The sequence below is a fragment of the Eleutherodactylus coqui genome, chromosome 13 (assembly GCF_035609145.1).
Source record: "Eleutherodactylus coqui strain aEleCoq1 chromosome 13, aEleCoq1.hap1, whole genome shotgun sequence".
Classification (NCBI taxonomy): Eukaryota; Metazoa; Chordata; class Amphibia; order Anura; family Eleutherodactylidae; genus Eleutherodactylus; species Eleutherodactylus coqui.
In genome coordinates this window covers 128,264,686-128,287,448 of record NC_089849.1, presented here as the reverse complement: position 1 = coordinate 128,287,448, position 22,763 = coordinate 128,264,686, and the positions used below count along the sequence as shown (strand labels likewise).

At 51.1% G+C, this 22,763-nt stretch overlaps 1 protein-coding gene across 3 annotated transcripts in view; it reads left to right on the top strand.

Moving 5' to 3' along the window:
* The window catches only part of LOC136588326 (zinc finger protein 271-like), a 93,331-nt gene that overhangs the window by 10,056 nt on the left and 60,512 nt on the right, over nucleotides 1-22,763 (top strand). For all 3 annotated transcript variants that reach the window (XM_066587449.1, XM_066587448.1, XM_066587447.1), the window contains exons 2-4: nucleotides 100-250; nucleotides 4,101-4,262; nucleotides 21,233-21,338. In XM_066587449.1, the coding sequence (XP_066443546.1) occupies nucleotides 143-250; nucleotides 4,101-4,262; nucleotides 21,233-21,338 (376 nt within the window). In that variant the 5' untranslated portion in view covers nucleotides 100-142. The remainder of the gene's footprint in view (nucleotides 1-99; nucleotides 251-4,100; nucleotides 4,263-21,232; nucleotides 21,339-22,763) is intronic.

The following is a 22,763-nucleotide window of genomic DNA, read 5'->3' as shown; positions in this document are numbered from 1 at the left end:
GAGGCCGCCCCCATCCTGCCGTCTGCTATAGGGTTTATATACGGTGCATGCAATCCTGGAACGAGACGCTGTCATTCATATGCTGTGTTTCTGCTAAAGTCCCGGCACTTAAGATCCTGACACAAGTCGCCTCCACAAGACGATGGTCCTCTTCCTGACTGATCCATCAGGGATGCATAAGGATAAAGAGAAGATGGCGGAGAGGATATTAAATCTGACCCTGGAGATCATCTACCTGCTGATTGGTGAGGTGAGGGATTCTTCACATGTGATCACTTATCTCTATTGAGGAAGTTACTGGGCAGAAGAATAACTTGTAAACGGGTTAGAGTGCTGAGAAACCTAAAAGCCCACAGGCTATCCTCACCCATCCCCAATCCAGGGTCGCCCCTCGTCCAACATTAGGACTTCCCTGCCTAGCTCTGATGCCGGAGGCTGTTCTGCACATGTATGTTGCAGTATCCAATGAAGCGTTGTCCTGTATACTGTAGCATACGTATGGAGCGCCGCCCGGTATACCGTTACAAGCATGTCTCCACCCATCCGCTGCTCCCTTCCATCTGAATGTGACTGATCTCCCTCCCTTCTACTGAATCTGCTGTGCAGCCTTCCGTTTCTTGTCATGTGTTTGCACTGGTGTGTGTCCGCTGCCTCATATAAACTGAAGTAACTAGATTGGTCATTTTCACTATCCCCTCCCCCAATAGCATTTCCCCTCTCTTCTGTCTCATCTTGGTGTTGCTGGGCACGGTTTCTTTATTTAAAGAGGGCGTGTCGCAATTATTTACCGCCCCCCAGGTCCCGCCCGCCTGTTCCTAGACCACTTTGCTGCCTGGCTCCCCCACTTCCTATCCTGGGAAATCCCAACCCTTATCCTTGGTGACGTCAACATCCCTACTAATGACTCTAGCTCCTCTTCTGTCTCCTGGCTTTTAACGCTTACCTCCTCCCTCGGCCTAATACTAATCTCAGACTCCCCCACTCACAGAGATGGTAACACTCTCGATTTAGTTTTCCTCCGTCTCTGCTCTGCTTCTCACCTTACTAACTCCCCACTTCCACTCTCGGATCACAACCTCCTCTCCTTCTCCATCAGGCACCTCCCCTGACCCTCCTATCTATCGCACCTCTAGGAAACTCCAGTCCTTCTGCACCCAACAGTTCACTCAAACCATTCAGTCCTCCCTGTCCCCTATCTCTCTCCTTCCCTGCCCTCATCTGGCAGCCGAACACTACAATACCACCCTCAGCTGTGCCATGGATGAAGTGGCACCACCCGTGAGCCGTGCCGTCAACCACAGACCACGGCAACCCTGGCTCACGTCCCAAACGCGCTTCATCCGGTGGTGCTCTAGGTGCGCCGAGCGGCTGTGGAGAAAGTCAAAGCTGCCAGCAGACTTCCTCCACTTCAAATTCATGCTTAAAACTTATAACCTCGCCCTTCACCATGCCAAACAAGCTTATTTCACCTCCCTTATCTCCTCACTATCCCACAACCCCAAACAACTCTTTGAGACCTTTCACTCCCTCCTCAGCCCCAAAGAACAGGCCCCTGCGACAGACCTGACTGCTGGAGAACTAGCTGCCTACTTCAAAGAAAAAATCGACAACATTCGAAAAGAAATCTCTGAAAGCTGCATGGTTAACCCGATCCCAGTTTCATCAGCACTGCATCCAGTACCTACTCACTATCTATGCTAGAACCAACGACAGAGGAAGAAGTCTCCAGGCTCCTTTCCACTGCCCGCCCTACCACCTGCGCCAGCGACCCTCTCCCCTCTCACCTCCTCCGGTCCCTTTCCCCAGCTCTCATTACTCACCTTACCACAATCTGCAACCTCTCCCTAACCTCTGGCACTTTCCCCTCCTCATTTAAACACTCCATCATATCCCCTCTGCTTAATAAACCAACCCTGGACCCAACTGATGCTGCCAACTACCGACCCGTCTCAAACCTCCCCTTCATCTCCAAATTACTGGAACGCCTGGTCTACTCCCGCCTTACTCGCTTTCTCTCTGACAACTCGCTCCTCGACCCCCTCCAGTCTGGTTTCCGCTCTTTACACTCGACCGAAACTGCCCTCACAAAAGTAACAAATGACCTGATGACTGCGAAGTCGAGAGGTGATTACTCCCTACTAATCCTCCTTGACCTGTCTGCTGCATTTGACACTGTCGACCATAATCTCCTTCTCACTATGCTCCACTCTATTGGTCTAAAGGACACTGCTCTCTCCTGGTTCTCCTCCTACCTCTCTGACCGCTCTTTCAGTGTTTCCTTTGCTGGTTCTATCTCTGCTCCACTTCCTCTCGCTGTCGGGGTACCCCAGGGCTCGGTCCTTGGTCCCCTTCTTTTCTCTATCTATACTGCCCCAATTGGACAAACCATCCACAAATTCGGTCTCCAATACCATCTCTACGCTGATGACACCCAACTATACACCTCCTCTCGTGAGATCTCTGGACCATTTCTCCAAAATATCACCGACTGTCTGTCCGCTGTCTCTAACACTATGTCCTCCCTTTTTCTCAAACTAAACCTCTCTAAAACTGACCTCCTTGTCTTTCCACCTTCTAACCGACCTCCCCTCAACATCTCCATTCCAGTGTCTGGCACCATCATAACCCCCCGACGGCATGCCCGATGCCTTGGGGTCACACTGGACTCTGACCTCTCCTTTACCCCCCATATCCAATCTCTGGCCCAAACATGCCACATGCACCTCAGAAATATTGCTAAAATATGTCCGTTCCTAACCACGGACACGCTGAAGACACTCGTGGTCGCCCTAATCCACTCGACTACTGCAACTCGCTACTCATTGGCCTCCCCCGCACTAGACTCGCTCCACTCCAATCCATACTAATTGCGGCAGCTAGGCTCATTTTTCTATCCAGTTGTTACTCAGACGCCTCTGCATTATGCCAGTCGCTGCATTGGCTGCCCATCCACTGCAGAACTAAATTTAAACTCCTCTACCTCACTCACAAAGCTCTGCATGGCGCTGCGCCACCATACATCGCCTCCCTCCTGTCAGTACACCACCATACATCGCCTCCCTCCTGTCAGTACACCACCATACATCGCCTCCCTCCTGTCAGTACACCACCATACATCGCCTCCCTCCTGTCAGTACACCACCATACATCGCCTCCCTCCTGTCCGTACACCACCCAGCCCGCTCACTCCGATCGGCTAACACCCTCAGACTAAACACCCCTGTAATACGAACCTCACATGCTCGCCTACAGGACTTCACCAGAGCAGCACCCATCCTCTGGAACGCTCTACCCCAAGGCATCCGGACAATTCCCAATGCACAGAACTTCAGACGTGCCCTAAAAACGCACCTCTTCAGGGAGGCATACCAAATCCCCTGACCTAGTCCCCCGCCCCTCACTATGGCTCCCCACACCTTCCACCCTGCCTATCACATACGACCTCTACCCCTGCACCTCCTTACCGCCCCACCCCTTTTGCCTTCTAATAACTGATTTCCACATGTAATCTCCTACTGCCTCTGTCCCCCCCCCCCCCCCGTGCCTCTCCCCCCCTCCCCCTAGTACCTCCTGTATCACCAGCACCCCAGTTTTTTTCTAACTAATTGTATATGATATGTAATTGTTGTATTGTCTGTTCTCCCTGCCTGTAAGCGGTTGGTGCTATCCAAATAAAGATTATTATGTCTGACCTCGTCCAACATGGGGGCGATGCAGGGAAATCTTGAATTGGAAAGGGTTAACAGCAAACAGTTGACTTGAGAGGTGAATAATTAGGAGAATGTACATGGTTATATCTTAGTGTCTCTCCAGGGGACTTGATGTCTTTCTGGAGAGGAAGGATATTACAGCATATAAACCTTAGGTTAATTATCAATCCTGGTATACAGGCAGGTAGGAACTATTAGGGGTTGATCCAGGGAACAGTCTGATTGCCATTAGGGAGTCAGGAAGGAATTTTTTCCCCAAAAGGGCTATTTGGCTTCTGCTCTTGGTTTTTTTTTTGCCTTCCTCTGGATCAACACAGGAGGATAGACAGGCTGGACTAGATGGACGTTGTCTTCATTCAGCCTAACATACTATGTTACTATGTTACACAGGACTACACAGTAGTGAAGAAGACATCCCACGTGTCAGGAGAATGGAGCCGGACTCGGAGCCCCATGAACGAGCCGCTACCTCCGCTGGTGATATGTGAGAGCAGCAACGAGCTGAAGATCCTAGAGCTCACCAACAAGATCATTGAGCTGCTGACGGGAGAGGTGAGACCGCCGGGGAGGATAGGGGACGTTATACAGTAACACAAGGGAGAGAAGAGACCGCCGGGGAGGAGGGGGACGTTATACAGTAACACAAGGGAGAGGTGAGACTGCCGGGGAGGATGGGGGACGTTATATAGTAACACAAGGGAGAGGTGAGACCACCGGGGAGAATGGGGGACGTTATATAGTAACACAAGGGAGAGGTGAGACCGCCGGGGAGGATGGGGGATGTTATACAGTAACACAAGGGAGAGATGAGACCGCCGGGGAGGATGGAGGACGTTATACAGTAACACAAGGGAGAGGTGAGACCGCCGGGGAGAATGGGGCGTTACATCTGTCACTGGAAAAGAGCCAACAATGCAGTACCTGATAAGGTGCAGAGCTGGCGCAATCGCCGTAGACCTTAATAAGATGCAGTAAGCCAGACTATAGACTAGAGGAGCTACTTGTCCAGTGCAGTCTAATATCAGTTTGCACTGGTCTGGCTTACTGCATCTTATTGTTGTTATCGGACCACACCGGTACCGATCTGATGACCTCGTTGCCAGGTGCCAAATTGGTAGATATGGAAGCCCGTGATGAGAAGATTTGCTAGCATTATCTATCAATAGCATGAAATCACTCCATGTTATGTCAAGACACTTCTCCATGAGAACTCAATGAATTCTACTTTATTATGAACATTACCAACTCTTATACAGAAAGAAGAAGGCGGATTCAAGAGTTACTTGGTACAAAGATTAGTGTTACATAGGTGACAAAGCTGATTGATCATAAGGCTTATTGACATCTACCAAATAGTCTCAGAGCTCTTAAGGCCCGTCTCACACACAGAATTACCTAAGTCAGGATATTGCTGTTGCATTAGACAATAGTTCTGCTATCGCTCTGTGTCTTCTCTGTTAACATAGCTTAGCATTATTTAATTTGTCTGTTGACTTCTTATCTTACAATCCTAGTTCCCTACAAAGCATAGGTTTTAGTCTTCTATTTAAGGGCCAATAGTCCAATACAAGGTAAGAAACATACACTTACTGCATTCTGAAACTTAACCCTTTATATTCCATGACATTAGGGTCTACGGCGATTGTGCCGGCTCTGCACCTTATCAGGTCCTGCATTGTTGGCGAAGGAATGCAGCAGCTAGAACTATTGATGGTCTATCCGGAGCACAGCTCATCAACGGTGTTTTCCCCCTTTAAGTAAGGTTTGCTTGATTGGACTAGATAGTCAACGGGTCTAACTGAAGTGACGGCAGGTCCATGCCGTCCGGTCTCCCTCACACACTGTAGATTGTGGTAGCTCTGGTCAGTCTGCCAGCGCTACTCATTTAGTAAGTCCACAGCAATGCTCCATCTTCCCCCTTCATCGTCCACCCGGAGGGTAAGATAGGGGCAATAGTGGATGATGGCGCAGCAGATGGAGGGAGATGCCGCGTCCCAACCGCCCCCTCCTGTCAGTGAGGTGACCCCACGGGGCCCACGTGACTGCAGTTCACAAGTAATGTCTTCCTTCTGTATGGAGGCAGACCTTCCTGCTCTGCAGGTCTCCTGCTTTATTATTTTTCCTTTCTCCCTTGTAGTTGGGCATCAGCGATTAGATAGCCCCCAAATGGGGAGGGGGCGAATAATGCTGTACGTGCACACTGCTACCCCCTCCTCCAAGAAGAAAAAGCAGAACAGGGGGCAATAAAAGTCCACTCTGTTCCCGACAGCCATGGGGTCACCAGAGATTCCTGACTGCTCCTCCCACTTCCAGCGACCTCTCATATCCGAGGACGGTTGCTGAAGCGGTGACCCTGCTGGTACCCGGGGAAGCCAAAGCGAAGAGGACGAAGATAGGTGAGCAGACAGGATTAGATGAGTATTCCTTCATCACCCCTCCACTCCTCGTCCCCTTTCCTTCGTCCCTTGCTTCTCACCCCCCCCACTCCTCGGTGCGGTGCCGTCATACCTTCATGGGCCGGGGCCCACTAGCGGGACCTTTCTTCCCTGCGCTTATCCCTTCCTGCTGGGTTGGAGCCTCCAGCCTGTGGGACTAGTCTCCCGAGGTGCCGGAGGGGGTGAATTAGAGCCCCCGGCTTCTAGACCTGTATGGGCCCCGTGGCCCGTTTAGCAGCCGCTTCCAGGTGGGGCTCAAAAAAGAGTCCCCGCCTTATGCCGTCCCTGGTATGGGGGATCTGGTGGGAGCTCCTCATCCCTCTCGCTGGGCACCGTTCGCTGACCCTGGTTAGTGCATTACTCCTCTTCCTAGGAGGCATTCTGGCGGTGTTGTGCAATGCTGTCTCCCACAGCAGATCTTAGGTCCCCGCATTATGTGTTCCCCGGGGCAGAATATAGAGAGCCATCAGGGCTCTATCACACGGTTGACAATCGCCCGTCATCGGTGAAGCTGGAGACGCTCTATAGCTACTCCTGCCTTCATGCAGTGCATCGTAGAGCGGTACCCTTCCTAGAGCATCGTCTTGTCTGCGCTCCGGCATGGCGACCACGGGTGATTACACTTCCTTACTCCATCCAACGGCAGCCTTGTAACCAGAGCAGTTTGTGTTGTCACCGTCTACTTGGGTATCCTTATCCCACAGGCTCTTGCCGGTGCCCTGCCAGTTAGTATTGGCCTAGTAAGGTCTAGACCCATTTCCTACCCAGCATACTGACCACCCTGGTGGTCCGCTCCTGTTTAGCTTCTTAAACGAGCCTCTCCATGTCTGCAGCTAATTCGATGTGGGGTGCGTATATCAGGAGCTTCCCCTTACAAGTCTGGGATCAGGTGATGACCCTACAGAGGTAACGGGGCTCCAGATCTCCATGCAGGATGATTACCAATAACTATTTTGTGTATTATGTGTTTATGTACATAAAGGGATAAGTTCTGAGCGGCTCATCCATGAGGAAGGTCATCAGCCTTCAGCGTCCCCGTTCCAACTAGACGGACTGTAGTGCATCCACTAGCAGCACCCTGAGCCTCGGCGTTTCCATCACGGTCCACTCCCTGGCTCCTAGCGTCCCGGCAGTCTTCTCAGGTTTCCTTCTATGTATCTTCTCAGTTTTCAGTCATCAGACCTCCATAATTGGTCCTCCATTTGCCATAGGTAGGGGTGTCTTACCTGCACAACACCAGGACCCATTATAGCCAATTAGGCTATTCACTTTAATCATACGGGCTGATGAAAAAATAATCACTGCGTGCCCCATGCTAGTCCATCATAGTCGGACAAGCAGTATATGGGGTGGGCGCTGCCAGTGTACTGTGCCATGGGTTTTTACAGGCTGAACTTGCACCCAGCCGTCTGGATATAGCCTCAGTGAAATCTCTGGATTCTAGCTGTGTGTAGGTGCTGCTCAGTGTATATACTGGAGCACGGGGTAACAGAGTGTAATACATACACAGGGCGTGTTAAAGGGGTATTCCAGGCTTCTACTGTTGATGACCTATGCTCAAGATAGGTCATCAATAGTTAATTGGCCGGGATCTGCCACTAGGGGTCCCCACTGATCGCCTGATGCTCCACTGTCAGTGCTGGGGGCTGGACACCGCCATCGGTGGTCAGGGCTGGAAGTGTAATAGACTGCTGCACTCCCATTAACATCAGTGAGAGCGATACCTGCCATCACACTACTGGCTGCTCACTGCAGAGGATAGGCCGTCAGTAGTCAGAGTCTGGGATACCGCTTGAACAGCCGACGCTGAAATGACGCAGTCCGGGCAAAAAAGGTTTTCAGTGACTGTTGAACTGACCCTACAATAATATTTCTCTTCAGGAATATTAGGGATACAGCGTGCAGTGGGTAGTAGCTGCCACTAGGAGGCGACATAAAGCTTGCACAAACGTTGACTCCTCCTGTCAGCTCTACCCCTTCCTGCCTGCTGGGGAAGCTCAGTTTTAGCTTTGTGTCCAAGGAGGTCAGACATCGCATGGCTGCGAGAAGACAAACAGGATTTGTGGGTTTAGGTCTTCCTATCCTTCCTTCCTTCCGGCCTCGTCGCTCACTTGTTCTCCCCACTCCTGAAGATGATTGTGGCACTGCTGTCCAGGCGAGCTGCCCCCGGCTACCGTGCAGGCTGCTCCGCACCCCGATTCACGGAAGATGCACAGCCTGGTCGCTGCGTACAGTGGGACCTACACAGGAGTGCCAGGCTCCATTCACCCGCTCAAGGTGGAAGCTGCAGGAGGGTATGGAGCTACATGGGCTCACAGCCGGGTCAGCCCCCAGGGTAGTGCCGGGGTGCAGGCTCCGCATCTCCGTGTGTCTCACTGTTGGCTGCTATCAGCTCAACCACAGCTCAAGACTCCCATCCGCCGTCTTGTGGGGCATGCCCTACCTGCCCCAGTCCTCGGACGCTGGGAACCCTTGGAGGCCTCCAGCCTTGCTAATAATTGAGCCCCTGGCCTCAGGCTCGTTTAGGCCCCTCCCTTTCTTGCACGGGGGGCGTGGCCCAGTGTTGGGGAAGGTTGGGGTTGCTTGCTGCTCACCTCCTGGTGCTGCTAGACTGCCGGGCTCATTCTCAGGGGGCTCCAGCTGCTGGTCTACAGGGGGTAAGGCTGCCATTAGGCCTTATTGTTCTCAGCCAGTGGTTGTTGTTTCTAGTCTTCATACTCCCATCATGTCACTGAGCTCTGAGGGAGCCGAGCCGATGCCGGGTCTCCACACTCATTATGTGTGAACGCTGTCAGAAGCAGTTCTCCTGCGGCCATGTGACCCCGCTCTGCAAAGTCTGCACCCCTCCGCGGCAGCATCGTCTCATCCAAGATGGCGGCTACGCCTGATTACCGCAATAAAGGATAACTTTAATATTTTTGAGGAGAGATTCTCTGCTGATCAAGAGGCTCGCTCCTTCAGACAGCCTAGAGGGGGCCACGCTCCTTCAGACAGCCTAGAGGGGGCCACGCTCCTTCAGACGCCCTAGGAGGGCCGCGCTCCTTCAGACGCCCCAGGAAGGCCGCGCTCCTTCAGACGCCCCAGGAGGGCCCCGCTCCTTCAGACGCCCCGGGAGGGCCCCGCTCCTTCAGACGCCCCGGGAGGGCCCCGCTCCTTCAGACGCCCCGGGAGGGCCCCGCTCCTTCAGACGCCCCGGGAGGGCCCCGCTCCTTCAGACGCCCCGGGAGGGCCCTGCTCCTTCAGACAGCCTAGAGGGGGCCACGCTCCTTCAGACGCCCCAGGAGGGCCGCGCTCCTTCAGACGCCCCAGGAAGGCCGCGCTCCTTCAGACGCCCCAGGAGGGCCCCGCTCCTTCAGACGCCCCGGGAGGGCCCCGCTCCTTCAGACGCCCCGGGAGGGCGCCGCTCCTTCAGACGCCCCGGGAGGGCCCCGCTCCTTCAGACGCCCCGGGAGGGCCTCGCTCCTTCAGACGCCCGGGGAGGGCCTCGCTCCTTCAGACGCCCCGGGAGGGCCTCGCTCCTTCAGACGCCCCGGGAGGGCCTCGCTCCTTCAGACGCCCCGGGAGGGCCTCGCTCCTTCAGACGCCCCGGGAGGGCCTCGCTCCTTCAGACGCCCCGGGAGGGCCTCGCTCCTTCAGACGCCCCGGGAGGGCCTCGCTCCTTCAGACGCCCCGGGAGGGCCTCTCTCCTTCAGACGCCCCGGGAGGGCCTCTCTCCTTCAGACGCCCCGGGAGGGCCTCTCTCCTTCAGACGCCCCGGGAGGGCCTCTCTCCTTCAGACGCCCCGGGAGGGCCTCTCTCCTTCAGACGCCCCGGGAGGGCCTCTCTCCTTCAGACGCCCCGGGAGGGCCTCGCTCCTTCAGACGCCCCGGGAGGGCCTCTCTCCTTCAGACGCCCCGGGAGGGCCTCGCTCCTTCAGACGCCCCGGGAGGGCCTCGCTCCTTCAGACGCCCCGGGAGGGCCTCGCTCCTTCAGACGCCCCGGGAGGGCCTCGCTCCTTCAGACACGTCTATTTTTGTGGACCAATCTCCTGGGTTCAGCTTTTCCCGACTTAGTCTGCGACTGTATTTTGGGAGCTTTTTAGATGTACTGCTGACAGGGATCTTATGTTGTCTTCCTTGAAGGAGAATATTTTCTTCGACAAGCGCTGAAGATGAGTGTCTGGTCCCATCCTGGTGGCCAATAAAGGATACCGCTGTCATATAGGATTTGTACATGCTTTCTGCGCCCCTGATCTATAGCCTGGTTTAATGTCTCCCATACTGCCCTAAGTTCCCTATAATTGGATGATTGGACTCTGCAAGTTCTTAAGCGCCAACTTTGCTCCCCAACCGGACTCCCTAGCCCCAATATATATCCGAGCGGATGGGATAGAGACCACTGTACCCCTTTTTAAGGTTGTACGGTGATAACCAGCAATCTGCTGATCACTGCCGCTGACAGCCTGAACTTTGTGTCCAGAGGTAGTTGTCTCCTATTCCAGGTCGATAACCTCTCCTGTTGTAAAGGGCTGGAATGGAATTGGGACCAAGGGACCCTGGGCAACCAGGCTGCCATCTGCCCCAGGACCCGCGTGGCCCTCACAGACCCAGGCTTCTCTCTATATCACATTTTTTCTCGGAGATAAGGTGACCAAAAAAGTGCATTTCAGGCGTTCTTTATGGGGTTTTTTTGGACCACGTTCACTGTGCGGGGTAAATACTACATTACTTTGATAGATCGGACTTTTACGGACGCAGCGATACCAAACACTTTTTTGGGTTTATTATTTTGATTTTTTTATTGCAAATATGGCTAAAGGGTTTTTTTTGAACTTTTATAACTTTTTTAAAATTTTTTTTAATAATTACTAAAACTTTATTGATCTTATTTTTACACTTTCTTTTAATCCTCCTAGAGGAGTACAACCAGCGATGCTTTGATCGCTCCTGCAGTATGACGTAATGCAGTCTATGAAGCCACCCCATGGGGATGGCTTGATAGGCAGTCTGCTAAGGCAGCTCTGGGGCCTTTCAGAAGGCCCCTGGCTGCCATGACACCCGCATGGCTCCCCGATCTCACCGTGGGGAGGCCGTACGGATTTAAATGCCGCTGTCAGAATTGACAGCGGCATGTAAAGGGTTAATAGCCGCGAATAAACAGCTGGCGCCCGCGCTGTATGGAGGCAGATAGCAGCGCTATCTCCCTCCATACATGTCCTGCAACAACAGGACGTAAAAACACTATAGGGCCGTCACTAAGGGGTTAAATCAAGAATAGTCCTGAAGGAACCATTTGGTTTCGGCACCAAAAACAGGCGAATAATACCCAAACCCACGTTCTGAGGAGGGAACCAGAATAACTGCTCCGTCTGCAATAGATTTATAACCCCCTCCTCCAATCTTGCTTGAAGAAGGGGTGTCTGAGCTGGGATAGCAAAAAACTTCCTGGGGGGGAGAGGGGGGGCAGGAAAGAAAACTCCATTTTATACCCTGAAAAAATAATCCAGGGATTTTCCGAAACTTGGGACCATTTCACTGCAAACTGGGGTAGCCTTCCCCCTACTGGACCCACGGATTTACTTACGCTCGGATCTGGGGAGATAGAAAGGGGGCTTATCCTTACCTGCTTTTGGGTAGGACCACCTGCCTGTCTTGCCTTTGCCTCTGCCTCTCTGGTACTTGGCCCGAAAAGGCTGCTTGAAGAAAACCGAGCTGCTTCTACAGGGTTAATCGGTTGGAAATCCCTTTTTCCCACTTCGTCCATCGTGACGGCACACATGGAGGTTGCACTTTGACCTCGTTGGGACAGGAAGAGGAGAGTTTAGAAGGCCGCCTCCCACCGCTATTCTCCAGTGTTCTTCCTGTCCCAATGGGGAGAGTTCCATGTATGCCGAGGATGGATTTTTTCTTACTGGGATTCGGCAGATCTCTTGCGCCACCGCCCCGCAAATGTCGCACATCCCTGCGGGGGAAAGTCTGGTGGTTTCCTGCTGGAGCAGAAGGCCCCTCCACAAATGCCGGGCATCCCTTCGGAGGAGGCAAAAAGAAACATGATTGAAAGAGGGACTGGCTTCTGCTGCTGCAACAAGCCCAGACACCCACTTGTCAGCCTTCCTTACCCGTCTGGACGTCGCTGGGTCGCGCCTGCTGGGATGGCTTGCAACCGCTGTCCGTGTCGGCGGTGGCTTGCGGCTGCTGGTCGGCCATATCGGAGACGCGCCGCGTCGGCCGCGCTTGCTGATGATGTGCACAAGCGTTGGGGGCATGCCGCAAATGACATTAGACGCCGGGGCAGACCCAGACGCTGGGAACGCGCCTAGAGGCGCCAAATTCATAATAAAAGGCGTGCTTTCCCTTGCAGCTCACCCTTTTGGGAAAACTGCTCAGAATTCTTCCTACCAGCTCTGCAGAAGAATGGAAAGTGTGGAAGGAGACCGGGGAAGTGCAGCAAGTGTGAATAGTCCACCTGGACAAAAAAAACTCTTATTGCAGAAGGATGCATCCAAAAAATGGAATCTAAGAGAAGGCTCAGGAAGGGCGCATTATGCGCCAAAAAACTGGAGGATAAGACGAAAAAACTTGTATGTGTCGAGTTACGTCTAAAATTGTTAGAGGAACCACAATCCTTCGTGGAAGGTGTCTGCCTGATGGTGCCGGAGGAAGTCCAGGCAATCAGAACCGATTCTGCTTCCCAACCTAAGCCTGGGCCGTCAAGGCCTGTAAAAAGGGCTCGAACGCAGGTCCTGGTTTCTTCGGACTCCAATGAGTCAGACTTGGATATGTCTGAGGGTGAAATTTCAGACTTGTCCACGCCGGTCCTCTTAGAGGATGACGAGAAAAAGTATTACTTCTCAAACTGGGACTTAGAAGAACTAATAACAGCAGTTCGTAATACAATGGAAGTGTCAGACGTCCAATAACCCGGGTCCGTGCAGGACGAGATGTTTGGCGGGCTGAGAACAAGACGGCGCAAGTGTTTTCCCGTTAATCAAACACTAACACAACTGGTGGAAGATGAATGGGAAAAGGCAGAGAACCGATTGTCAATGTCCAAAGACTTCAAGGACAGGCTCCTGTTCCCCACTGACGAAACTAAATTATGGAACACAGTTCCGAAAGTCGACATTCAAGTCGCTAAATTAATTAAAAAGACAGCACTCCCATTTGAGGATGCTTCCCAGCTTAAGGATCCCATGGACCGGAAGGTGGACGAGCTCCTCAAGCATGGTTGGGAGACTACAGCTAACCTGATAGACGCTAACATAGCGGCTACCTCAGTCGCTCGTTGCTTGTTTATATGGCTGTCACAATTAGAGTCGCATTTGAGGCAGAAAACTTCAAGGGAAGAATTAGCGGAATGCATTCCTGTGCTACAAAAAGCCACAGGCTTTCTGGCCGATGCTTCGGCTGAATCGGTCCGGTTTTCAGCAAAAAATGCTGCATTATGCAATACCGCTAGGCGTGCGCTGTGGCTCCGAGCATGGTCGGGTGACACCGCTTCAAAGAACAAGTTGTGCTCAATTCCCTTCCAAGGGGAATACCTATTTGGTCCTGTGCTGGACAAAATTCTGGAAAAGCCAGGAGACAAGAAGAAGGGGTTCCCATCAGATGTCTCTGCCAGAAGCAGCACAGGGTTCAGGCAGTCCTTTCATTCCAGAGGCCAAACAGGCAAAGGCAAGACGGGCAGGTGGTACTACGCAAAGGGAGGTAAGGGTAAATCTCCACCTTTCTTTCCATCAAGGCCAGAACGAAAATAATCCAACAATTCCGGTAGGGGGCAGGTTACGCCAGTTCGCAGGGAGATGGCCTCAGGTTACTGAGAATCCCTGGGTGTTGGAAATTTGTTCGTCAGGGTATAGAATTGAGTTTGATTCCCTGCCTCCTAGGAAGTTTTTGGTTACCCCAAACCAATCCCCCCTAAACCAGATTAGAAGAAGGGGTAGGGAACCTGTTGCAGATGGGGGCGGTGGTTCCGGTCCCTTCATCACAGCGAGGGTTTGGGTATTATTCGCCATTATTTTTGGTTCTTTCAGAATGGTTCTTAATTTAAAATCCCTGAATAATTATATAATCGCCATTTCAAAATGGAAACCGTGAACTCCACAATGCCGTTGATCAGTCAGCCAGAGGTAATGTGTACGATCGACCTGAAGGATGCGTCCTTTCACATTCCTATTCATCCTGCCTATCAGAAGTATCTTAGGTTTGCAGTCAGAATGAAGTCAAAAACTGTCCATCTTCAGTTTGTCTGCCGCTCGGCATTTCAGCCGCCCCATGAATTTTTCCCAAAGTAATGATAGAACCGATAGGATTCCTTAGGAACCAGGGTTTCTGTATAATACCGTATTTAGAGGATTTATTACTTGTCTCGGGGAATTCCGAGACTATGGAACAACATCTAGACAAGACGCTAGGTCTCTTTTTGGATCTGGGATGGCTGATTAATTTAGAAAAATCAAGTCTTCGGCCAGACACAACGTTTTTATGGGAGTTTTATTAGATTCCCGCAAATGTTGTTCTTTTTTACCTTCCAGTAAGAGGACAGATCTAATTTCTTCCGTCAAGAGATTTCAGAAGAAAAGTTGGGTCTCTGTTAGAGAGACTATGGGGATTCTGGGCCAGATGTCAGCCTGTTTCTCCGTGGTCAACTGGTCCAGGGTTCACTCCAGAGTTTTACAACAAGTATTATTGTCAGTATGGGATAGAAGTCAGTCTTCCCTAGACGTAAAGTTTGGGTTATCATTAGCGGTCAAAACCTCCTTAAATTGGTGGCTGTCTCCGCAGAACCTTAGGGAAGGAGTACCATGGGATCCTTCTCTGCTAGTAGTGGTGACTACCAACGCTAGTGGATCAGGATGGGGGGCAACAGTCGCTCATACTATCCTTCAAGGTTCCTGGCCTCCCTATTTTAGCTCCCTATCTTCGAGTTATAGGGAACTTAGAGCAATTTGGTAGACGTTAATCCAGGCAGAAGGTGCGCTGCAGGGGCAGCATGTCAAAATTCTGTCTGACAATATAACAGCAGTCTCTTTCATTTGCCACCAGGGCGGAACCAGACACCCCCACCTACAACACTTGTCGAAAAGGATATTTACATGGGTGGAAGAGAACGTAAGATCCCTGACGGTGGTGCATCTAAATGTAGTTGCAGATTATCTAAGCCGGGAGGAAATAAATCCAGGAAATTGGTCCCTGGATACGGACGTATTCCAGTCTCTAACAGCCCAGTGGGGCTCCCAGCAAGTGGACTTGTTTGCGGACAAAAACAATACAAAGTGCCAAAAATTCTATTCTCTGAACATCAGAAACAGACCATTGGCACTGGATGCTTTATCCCAAAATTGGGAGATGGATCTGGCCTGTGCCTTTCCTCCTCTTCCTCTGATAACCCGAGTTCGCAGGAAAATCCGCAACAGCCAAACCAGGGTTATTCTGATAGCACCAGCGTGGCCAAAAAGACCCTGGTACCCGCTGTTAAAGTCTCTGCTCATAGATACTCCGATTGCACTTCCCCTGAGGCAGGACCTTCTGTCCCAAGGTTCCATCTTCTGTCAGGAGATTCACCATCTGAAGCTGACGGCCTGGCTCCTGAGCGCCATAGGCTGAGGAAGCAAGGATTACCAAACAAGGTAATTGAACCGCTTCTTAAAAGTTGAAAAGTATCCACCTCAAAAATATATTCCAAAGTCTGGAAAACATTATCACATTGGTATAGACCTCAGGTTCCGGACACGGATAAACCTGACATATCAAAAATATTAGAATTTTTGCAGGATGGTCTGGACATGGGTCTTAGTCCTAGAACTCTAAGAGTTCAGGTCGCAGCTATTAGCTCGGTATTTGATCGCCAGCTGAGCAAAGATAAATGGATTTGAAGATTTTTGCAGGAACCTTTCGTCAGGAAGCCTATTCCATCCTGGCATCTCAATCTAGTTCTGGATAGCCTATGCCAACATCCATTCGAACCAATTGGGTCTATCTCTCTTAGAAATCTACAAGAAGAAAAAAAGAGTCACAGCAGCACTCCAAGGGTTCAGCCACACCGCTGGTGCAAGGCACTATGCAATAGCCCAGTTAGGGTCCCGACTCCCCGGGTCCATCGTTGGTCATCAATGCAGAAATGAAGACCCGAGCACAGGGTCGATACGTGGCTGCTTGCTTCCTCATGTTCCAATAAAGAAGAGGATTTTAATGAATGCTGCCTGGTTCTTCATTTCTTCATTTCTCTCTTAGAAATCTGTCAATCAAAGTGGCCTTTTTGACGGCCATAACAACTGCTAGAAGGCTTACTGAACTTCAGGCCCTATCCTGCAGAGAACCCTATCTAACAATCTTGGATGACAGGATAGTTTTGAAACTTGATCCAGGGTTTTCCCAAAAGTTGTGTCTAGTTTTCATATGGAGCAGGAAATTGTCTTGCCCTCCTTTTGCCAAAACTTCGAAAATACTAGAGAACAGCGCATGCATAGCCTGGATGTCAGACGAGCGGTATTGACGTATCTGCAAGTCTCACAAACCTTCAGAGAGATTATTTCTCCAGTTTCAGGGTAGAAACAAATGAAAGGCAGCCACGAAAGATACCATTGCTAGATGGCTAAGATCAGCCATACAGGAAGCTTACAGAGAAAAACATCTGGCAGTTCCAGAAGGAATAAGGGCCCATTCAACAAGGGCCCTCGCTTTTTGGGCCGAGCGCAGGAAGGCCTCGACCGAACAGCTATGTAAGGCTGCTACCTGGTCTAGCATCCACACCTTCACCAAGCATTACCGTTTGGACCTTCACTCCGAGAGGGAGCTGGCCTTTGGGCGGAAGGTCCTCCAGGCTATTGTACCCCCTGATGTGTCCATAATAATCTGGTATTGCCTCCATGTGTGCCTTCAGGATGGAGGTAGTGGGAAAAGGGGAATTCTTCTTCCGATGGTTCCTTTTCCATGAGTTCATCATGACGGCACACACTTCCCACCCTATTGTGATTACTGTTGTATAATGTTCAGTACACCTGTCTGTTTTACAGTAATAATAGGATTTGGCCGCATAACCGTTGTGATGATTGGAAAGTCACTGGAGGATAGCGGTGGGAGGCGGCCTTAAAAACTCTCCTCTTCCTCTCCCAACAAGGTCAAAGGGCAACCTCCATGTGTGCCGTCAGGATGGACTCATGGAGAAGGAACTATTGGTAAGAAGAATTCCCCTTTTCTTGTCTCCTGCTTTTTCCAGGATTTAGTCCAATACTGGACCAAAAAGATCTTCCCCCTGGAATGGGATTGAGCAGTTTATTTTTGGATGCGGTATCTCCTGGCCAGGCTCTGAGCCATAACGTGCGCCTAGCGGCATTCCATAATCCCGCATTCTTGGCGGCAAAGCGGGCTGACTCCGCTGAAGCATCAGCTAAAAAGCCTGCAGCCCAAGTAAAGGAAGACACTGCGCCAATTCCTCCCGTGGGGTTTTTTTGCATTAAATGTGACTCTAATTGGGATCGCCAAATATGCCTTGAGCGTGCGATGGATGTGGCTGCCATGTTGGCATCTAATAGGCTTGCTGTGGTTTCCCACACTCTTTAGGAGACAGTCTACTTTTCTATCCATTGACTCCTTTATTTGTGAAGCATCTTCAGAAGGAAGCGAGGTTTTTTTGATCATTTTGCGTCCTGAACATCCACCTTTGGGACTCCATTCCATAACTTGGTGTCAGAAGAAACAAGAGTCTTTCAATTCTCTTGTCATTGACAAACGTTCCTGCGCTATAAGCTGACTAAGGGCTTGATTTACAGGAAAACATTTATGGCGTCTTGACCTCAATCCGCCAAACATTCTGTTGCGGACAGACCTGGGTTGTTGTATGTCCGCTGCCTCCATTGTATTGGACAGCCACTATCAGCTCCTCTTGGTTTGAGAAGTAACCCTTCTTATTACCCTCCTCAATAATAATAGGTGCTGGTAATTCCGAAATTTCACCTTTTGAAAAATCCGTGTCTGAAGGTTGGGATGAAGAGGATAACTGTGTCCTTTGTGCCGGCCAAGAAGGCCCAGGCTGGGACTGAGGGATCGGTTCAGCTCGTATCGCCTGCACCACCTCTCTCACCATCTGGCTGTCCACCAGGGCCGGCTGCTCCTTTACAATCTTATATGTATATTCTACACAAATGAACTTTTTTGCACTATCGCCCAGTTTTAGCGCACAGTGCACATCTCTTAATCCTTTTTTCACCCTCCAACTTGTGTTTAGATGTAGGAAAGGCAATTATACGCACAATATAGCAGTACAGTCATGTGTTTGTCCACGTGGACCTTCCCCTGTCGCCTTCCAGGCTGTCCAGGTTCTGCTATAGTGATCCAGAGCCTACTGCCCATCAGGGTGAGCTCTGAGGGGAAAACGCCATTTATATTTCAAATTTGGCGCCAGCCGAGTGCCTCTGGATGCTGTGAGCGTCTGTTGTCTTTGCATCGTCCCACGTCATCACTCAGGTATGATGTTTTCACGCAGCGCGGGCCTTAGATGGGTCAGGTCTGATGTTTTCACGCAGCGCGGGTCTTAGATGGGCCCGGTCCGATGTTTTCACGCAGCGCGGGCCTTAGATGGGTCAGATCTGATGTTTTCACGCAGCGCGGGCCTTAGATAGGTCAGGTCTGATGTTTTCACGCAGCGCGGCACTTAGATGGGTTAGGTCTGATGTTTTCACGCAGAGCGGGCCTTAGATGGGCCCGGTCCGATGTTTTCACGCAGCGCGGGCCTTAGATGGGTCAGGTCTGATGTTTTCACGCAGCGCGGGCCTTAGATGGGTCAGCTCTGATGTTTTCACGCAGCGCGGGCCTTAGATGGGTCAGGTCTGATGTTTTCACGCAGCGCGGGCCTAGATGGGTCAGGTCTGATGTTGTCACGCAGCGCGGGTCTTAGGTGGGTCAGGTCTGATGTTTTCACGCAGCGCGGGCCTTAGATGGGTCAGGTCTGATGTTTTCACGCAGCGCGGGCCTTAGATGGGCCCGGTCCGATGTTTTCACGCAGCGCGGGCTTTAGATGGGCCAGATCTGATGTTTTCACGCAGCGCGGGCCTTAGATGGGTCAGGTCTGATGTTTTCACGCAGCGCGGGCCTTAGATAGGCCCGGTCCGATGTTTTCACGCAGCGCGGGCCTTAGATAGGCCCGGTCCGATGTTTTCACGCAGCACGGGCCTTAGATGGGTCAGGTCTGATGTTTTCACGCAGCGCGGGCCTTAGATGGGTCAGGTCTGATGTTTTCACACAGCGCGGGCCTTAGATGGGTCAGGTCTGATGTTTTCACGCAGCGCGGGCCTTAGATGGGTCAGGTCTGATGTTTTCATGCAGCGCGGGCCTTAGATGGGTCAGGTTTGATGTCACGCAGCGCGGGTCTTAGGTGGGTCAGGTCTGATGTTTTCACGCAGCGCGGGTCTTAGGTGGGTCAGGTCTGATGTTTTCACGCAGCGCGGGTCTTAGGTGGGTCAGGTCTGATGTTTTCACGCAGCGTGGGTCTTAGGTGGGTCAGGTCTGATGTTTTCACGCAGCGCGGGCCTTAGGTGGGTCAGGTCTGATGTGTTCACGCAGCGCGGGCCTTAGATGGGTCAGATCTGATGTTTTCACGCAGCGCGGGCCTTAAATGGGTCAGGTCTGATGTTTTCACGCAGCGCGGGCCTTAGGTGGGTCAGGTCTGATGTTTTCACGCAGCGCGGGTCTTAGGTGGGTCAGGTCTGATGTTTTCACGCAGCGCGGGTCTTAGGTGGGTCAGGTCTGATGTTTTCACGCAGCGCGGGTCTTAGGTGGGTCAGGTCTGATGTTTTCACACAGCGCGGGTCTTAGGTGGGTCAGGTCTGATGTTTTCACGCAGCGCGGGTCTTAGGTGGGTCAGGTCTGATGTTTTCACGCAGCGCGGGCCTTAGATGGGTCAGGTCTGATGTTTTCACGCAGCGCGGGCCTTAGATGGGCCCGGTCCGATGTTTTCACGCAGCGCGGGCCTTAGATGGGTCAGGTCTGATGTTTTCACGCAGCGTGGGCCTTAGGTGGGTGAGGTCTGATGTTTTCACGCAGCGCGGGCCTTAGGTGGGTCAGGTCTGATGTTTTCACGCAGCGCGGGCCTTAGGTGGGTCAGGTCTGATGTTTTCACGCAGCGCGGGTCTTAGATGGGTCAGGTCTGATGTTTTCACGCAGCGCGGACCTTAGATGGGTCAGGTCCGATGTTTTCGCGCAGAGCGGGCCTTAGGTGGGTCAGGTCTGATGTTTTCACGCAGCGCGGGCCTTAGGTGGGTCAGGTCTGATGTTTTCACGCAGCGCGGGCCTTAGATGGGTCAGGCCTGATGTTTTCACGCAGCACAGGCCTTCGGTGCGGTGTTGCAGTCACGCATGTCCTGTCTTTGTTAGGTGGGAGTATTTTGTACTTCTACCATTCCTTCTGTGACTGTTTCCATAGAACACCATTGTATCTAGGAGCCGCCATCTTTTCAGGTGCCTGTTCTGCACTAACAGCACGCTGGTGTGAGCGAGGCCGTGTCGGTGTATCTGTGCTGGGTGGGACTAGATCCTTGGGGTTTACTTTTAAAGGGGTTGTCCCGCGGCAGCAAGTGGGTCTATACACTTCTGTATGGCCATATTAATGCACTTTGTAATGTACATTGTGCATTAATTATGAGCCATACAGAAGTTATAAGAAGTTTTTTACTTACCTGCTCCGTTGCTGGCGTCCTCGTCTCCATGGTGCCGACTAATTTTCGGCCTCCGATGGCCAAATTAGCCGCGCTTGCGCAGTCCGGGTCTTCTGCTGTCTTCAATGGGGCCGCTCGTGCAGAATGCCGACTCCGTGTAGCTCCGCCTCGTCACGTGCCGATTCCAGCCAATCAGGAGGCTGGAATCGGCAATGGACCGCACAGAAGAGCTGCGGTCCACGGAGGGAGCAGACCCCGGCGGCCATCTTCAGCAGGTGAGTATGAAGACGCCGGACCGCCGGGATTCAGGTAAGCACTCTCCGGTTTGTTTTTTTAACCCCTGCATCGGGGTTGTCTCGCGCCGAACGGGGGGGGGGGGGTTAAAAAAAACAACAACAAAAAAACGTTTCGGCGCGGGACAACCCCTTTAAGACTCTGCTTCTCACATATGACATTAGAGTGAAGATGTGACAAAGGTAAAAGTGGAGGCGGTGCAAGAAGAGACGCACGTGAGGAGCGACCAGCCGTGTAAAGAGGAGCAGGCTCCCATAGACATCAGCCCAGGTAAGTAGCTGGCAGTAGGTGCTTGGCAGGTCAGTGACTCTACACCTGGCAGCAGCTTCCTGTAGGCTGTCTGCTTTAGCAGTAAACATTGTGCCATATGGGCAGTAAGAGAGACCCTTGTAAACCTACACCCTCTGGGGGAGCCGAGCCCCGGTCATGGCACCGCAGGCCTTCCTGGAGTAACCATTATACAATGACTTTGGGCTGAGGGTCATATATACTCACCCACAATCACATACAAGCATTAACCCCTTCCACTCCCCCCCTCAGCTTTTACTTATTTTGGGTGAGTCATGTTGTGACTACTAAACAGAAGCGCATACAAATAACCCGTCAGGGTTTTTTTCTATTAACCCTTTCCAATCCACTGTCTGATGTCTAAAGACATTATGATTTAAGGCTGTGCAGCTCTGATGTTGGAAGATGCCCGTCGGGGTTCTCTTACTGTATACTGCCAGCCTCTCTACTGTCGGAGCCTATCCAGCATGTCACCCTATGCAGTACTGGCTTCAGCCAGCAGGTAGCGCCGTTGTATAATGGCAGAAAAAGAGTAAGCCCCCTAGGAAAACCAGGATACAAATTGGATTGGAAAAGGTTAAATATGAGTTTTTAGTGTTTCACATCAGGAAGATCATTTGACACAATCCTGTAAATATCAGCATATTGATAGAACTTACATTTATATAACGACTCTAATTTCTTGTCTAATTTCTCTAATGATAGATAGAAGTCTGTCTGTCCATGTATCTATCTCTGTAATACAGTGCCGTACAAAAGGCATCCCATGTGTATAGCACAATGTCTATTATATGTAGAACAGCCGATGATATCACAGCGCTGTCCTGTATACTATAATATATATATATATATATATATATATATATATATATATATATATATATATATATACACACTAGCTGATATACCCGGCTTCGCCCGAGTTCATTTGGTACTGGTGTTTATCTGGTGTTCACACGGAAAATCTTATGAAGTCGTGGTTACTTTAGAGATACCGGGAAAAACATATGTTCACCATTTTGCATAGTTCTCTGCGTTACACAGGAAACACCACGGGAGGTAACCATGCGACGTTTCCTTTATATAAAGTGACATCAGGAAGTGAGAGAATTAGATTCCATACGTAAAATTTGGACGCTAATTCTTTTGCGCTTAGAATTGAACAATCGAGGTGGGACCCATTAACTTTTCCTATTTATGACATAATCAATGCTCGTGCCAAATTTCAAGTTTCTATGACATTGGGAAGTGAGAGAATTAGATTCTGTATGTAAAATTTGGACGCTAATTCTTTTGCGCTTAGAATTGAATAATTGAGTTGGGACCTATTAACTTTTCCTATTTATGACATAATCAATGCCCGTGCCAAATTTCAAGTTTCTACGACATCAGGAAGTGAGAGAATTA